Below are 4,535 nucleotides of genomic sequence, written 5' to 3'. Positions count from 1 at the left end.
GAATGTTATGTGTTATTAACATATGACATATTCCTCTGCAAAGCGCTCAACCTTACGGTATGTTCATAGTCCAATTGTGGTATGAACAAAGAATGTTCATAGCTCATGACTATGAACAATCATTGTCATAGTCAATTGTGGTATGAACACTCATTGTTCTTAGCTCAACACTCATTGTTCATAGCATTGAGTGTTCATAGCTACCGAACTATGAACAATCATTGTTCATAGTCGAATTGTGGTATGAACAAAGAATATTCATAGCTCATGACTTCCACATTGATTGTTAAGTAGTATGCGCGTCGATTATCTAAAACATACCGGAAAGTAGAATTGTTCATAGTTAGGTAGCTATGAATAATGAGATGTTCATAGTCCCTTTCTCCCCCGCATTACAATCAAGAATTGGTTTCTTAATCTCATTCTTGTAATTAGTACTAATCGGGCAAGTCCTCATCATACGAGGAGGAACCCAGCAGGTATATTCACAATAATAATTTTAGATCTTCCGACCTCCTAGGAGTTATGTCAGATAATTTTAGATACTCACTGATAGATATGACACTATATATGTCATACCAGAATGTTATGTTACTGTTTATGGCATATTCCTCTGTTCGGCGTTGTAAGAACGAACAGATCCATTTATGAACATATCAATGTCACACTAACTGACATATGTCTGCTGATGAGGGACAACCCCAACATCCCAACAATAAGAAACAACAGAATATACAAACAATGCTTGTCAATATAGCGTATAGAATATTGTGCTATTTCATTGATTAAACCAAAGAAAATAAGAAAATAACACCATAGATACCGCTACAAAATAATTTAGAAGCCAATCTTGAAATCTTCACCATTGTGCGATATTACAAAAATGCTTACAAAAATCTTGTTAGAAGATTAGCAACAACTGCTCTTAAAGCTTAGCGCCATTGTACTCCTCTTTCCTAACGTCAACCATCTGTAATACGGAAAAAGACTCTCCCGTCGTCACTATAAAACTTTCCAACATTGAATTTCTCCGAAACCTTCCTCCCAACCTCATCCACGGGAAACGCTATAAGTTCAACAGGAGAAAAATAGTCACTCTAATGGTACACTCTAAGTTTAGTTTACTCCTACTAGAAAAATTACGTCGGTAAAAAATTGTGTCATACCTTCCAAATCGGGACACCTACACTTTGTGTGCTCGTGTAGATCGACACTTGCTACATTGCTTGGTCTTTTCGAGATCCTCCGCTTCATTACCAACTTCCACTCGCCCACCAAACAAGCAACATTACTTTGAACCCCATGAAAATAACAAACAAGAAACATTTTCTTGCGTTTATAAAAAGAAGATAACGCGCGAAAAATTATCACTTACATCCAAGTATCTCTATTTAACTTTGTCATCATCATCCTCACTCACATCGGCAACTCCTGCAAAGCATTTCGACATAGTTGCGCTTTAGCACTTGGACACGTAAAGCGGTGCACCACAAGAAAGATATTGCGAATACAAATCAGAATCAACAAACTTTTGTAACTATTTAATGTTAACGGGACAAGTGAAATATGGCAACGGTATAAGAAACTTACCCCCATCGTTTGGATGCAAAAGTGGACATGTGGGCCTTGTGTGCCCGACGATACCCACGTGGCCACACTTCTTTTTTTCTTGTCTCATTTCGACCTTTCAATCTACTACGTTTATGCGGCCTACCCTTCGATTTTCGTGTGGTGGATCATTAACAAATGGACGATGGGTGGTTTTAGGTGGGGTGAAAGGCATCTCTACCTCGGTGCGGTGCCTTTAGAAGGCGGAATGCCATCCATTGTACCACTTTACGGTGGAATATAAGGCATTTCAAAGGGAACTTGTGGACTGCCTTGAAGCTCTAGAAAAAGATGATAACATGGATTTAAAAGCTTTCTTGTTTTGTGGCTGTTTGAGAGGCCCACAAACATATCTTCTTGCATTTCCCTATAAGCTCACTGTGACGAATAATGGAAGCAGCCTGCGAAGAAAAACTTGGATTGTTATTTGGAATGACAGATTTAGCAACTCGTGTCCATCTCCTTAAAAAACAGCTCTGGGGTATTTCACGAAGGTCCTCGTGTTTGTAAACTGAAATGATATGTCTACATGGAAATCCAAACGACTGAAATAGCCCACATGAACATCTAGCATCCTGCTCTAAAAGGTTGTATTCCACACTCGTCTTTTTTTGCCTGTTCAGATGACGGCTGATGGTGTATACACGAATATTGTCACCCACATCACGTTTATCTTCTGCGGTGTACATCGATTCCTCCCCAGAATCTGCTTCTAAAAGCAAGAAAAAAGCATTTCGAGTATAGATGGATTACGCGCTTTGCATATTCAATCAAGTGGCTACCAATGAAAGGCTTCGTCGTTGCGGTCCTTACCTCTTCGCCGTTTCTCGGTGGCGGATATTTGCAACCGCCAATTCCATTTTCCCAAATAGCTCAAATAGCGCATCCGGGCTTAACATGATGTCTTATAACGAGTTAATAGACTCATGGCGTTGGTTTATACGCAACCGCCAAAGAACTCACCATGAAGATACGATTTCGCCCTTTCGCCCTTTTCTTACGTACCTTCATCACCCATGTGTTATGACTAACTTTGTATTTTTCCACTAGTTGTCTCCACCTTTCTTGAACTCTCCCCGAGAACATTTCATAAACATAATAGAGTGAACTCATTTGCAAAATCAGGGATTTTGACATTGGTGATGCAATTTTTCAATACGTGCCAAGAGCAGCGGCCCGGTGTTCGAACGGAAGAATAGATTTCAAAGCTTTACGAATCATTTGCGTCACCATCGGTAATGGCCCGATTTAGGGTGTTCACCACACATTGCGTCAATAAATGATTTCAATACCCACTTATAAGTGTAAATTCGCACTCACTTATGATCAAAGCAAAACCAAAAACTATAGTCTGTAGGTGGTTGTTGATTCCAGCAAACACAACGATCGGCATCTGGTACCGATTGCTCCTGTACGTTGAATCAAACAACAACACATCACCAAAGCTACAGTAATCCAGGCGGGAGGTGGAATCCGCCTAAAAAACAGCCCAAACCTAACTGCCCACTCGCATTTAACTCATAGTTGTAATGAAATAAAGGATCTAACTTCACCTTGTCCTCTAAGTTGGCAAGCAGTGTGTTGGCGTCGCCATCAATACAACGACTTCTCCTCTCTTTTCCCATTTTGTTATACAAGTCTTTTTTCGTAAAACCAACATTAAGGAAACCTCCAGCTATATGTGCATAGTGACCCATCACTTGGCATTTACGAACACCGACATCATTTAGGCATGTAGCAAATTCCAACGCTTCTCGACTCACATTTCTATGTGACCGAAGAAACATTGAACTCGGATACGGTACAAGTGGATGTGTGTGTTCCCCAATAAACTCTTTCACAGTCCACAACTTTGCTTCAGAATCAAAAACAACAACAATGCAGGCTTTACAATTGAACCTAGTGACCTGTCTGGGTGTTCTTTTGGGTGTCATCGATTGGAGTTTATCTGCATGTCGTTGACCTTCGGATGAACACACAAATCTCCGCTTAATAGCAACTCCATTTGGATGAATTCTATAAACATCCTTACGAACACCGAAGCCAACTGATTTGGCATACTCATTATAAATAGTGTAGGCCTCGTCCGATGTCTTGAACTGCATAGATAAAAATGTTGCTTTGTCTTCTATATAAGCCCTATATGTATCGGACTCTTCAAAGATCGCTATCACTATCATCAATATTTTCATTCTCCATCAGGGGAAACAAGGTTGATTCCACATCCGGAGAATCACTTTCATCATCATGCTAAAACTTTGAAACATAGACTTCTAAGAAACTCTTCGTCATCATCGAGCCTTATTCGATTCGGTCATAGGAGCCTACCTAAATAAAGAAAACTTTTTTTAGTACAAAGCGACCTAAATATGAAAAATTCTAATGTACCTTAAAGAGAAGAGGAAAGATTAAATCGACTTCAGTGATTGGATGATAAACTAACCTCAATGTTCGAACGTATTCAAGCCGTGTAGTGTTGTTGGTTGCTGTCACTCTTTTTTGCTCTACTTCCTTGCTGTAAACTTTAGAGAGTGAAAGAAATAAATGATTGACCATGAATTTAAGAAGAGGTGAAAGGGGTGAGAAGATTTGGGCGCGCAATCTAATTGAGAAGAATAGAAAATACGATTAATTGGGGATGAATGAAAATATGTGAAATGCCAACGCTACCCTTAGGTGGGCACTTCGGCTACCGGTTACGGGTTGGAAAATATGTGGTCAGGAATTGTGCGTAGCCATACATCACGCGCACTGAAGACTAGCTCATATTAAAAAGTCCGCACACACTTAGACAAAAAAAAACGGGTCCCTTTGTCTCTAACTCACGGACTAACTTTTATATATTCACCTTATCTCTTTCTTTTCTGATTTCTTAAAAAAACGACTCCACAACATTATTCATCTCTCTCGCATCTCATGGATTCCAA

The 4,535-nt window shown here is 39.6% G+C and overlaps 1 protein-coding gene across 1 annotated transcript; it reads right to left on the bottom strand.

Annotated features, from left to right (window-relative positions):
- Positions 1-962: 962 nt before the first annotated feature.
- Positions 963-3,788, bottom strand: LOC147475171 (protein FAR1-RELATED SEQUENCE 5-like). The gene is made up of 4 exons (XM_086585298.1): positions 3,162-3,788; positions 2,929-3,085; positions 1,958-2,320; positions 963-1,066 (listed from the first exon to the last, which is right to left on the bottom strand). The coding sequence occupies exons 1-4, from the start codon at positions 3,786-3,788 to the stop codon at positions 963-965; spliced, it is 1,251 nt and encodes a 416-aa protein (XP_086441424.1).
- Between the last annotated feature and the right edge of the window lie 747 nt (positions 3,789-4,535).

This window comes from Coptis chinensis, chromosome 9, assembly GCF_015680905.1.
Source record: "Coptis chinensis isolate HL-2020 chromosome 9, ASM1568090v1, whole genome shotgun sequence".
Classification (NCBI taxonomy): domain Eukaryota; kingdom Viridiplantae; phylum Streptophyta; class Magnoliopsida; order Ranunculales; family Ranunculaceae; genus Coptis; species Coptis chinensis.
Note: the sequence above shows the minus strand (reverse complement) of the source record. Positions and strands in the feature narration are given on the sequence as shown.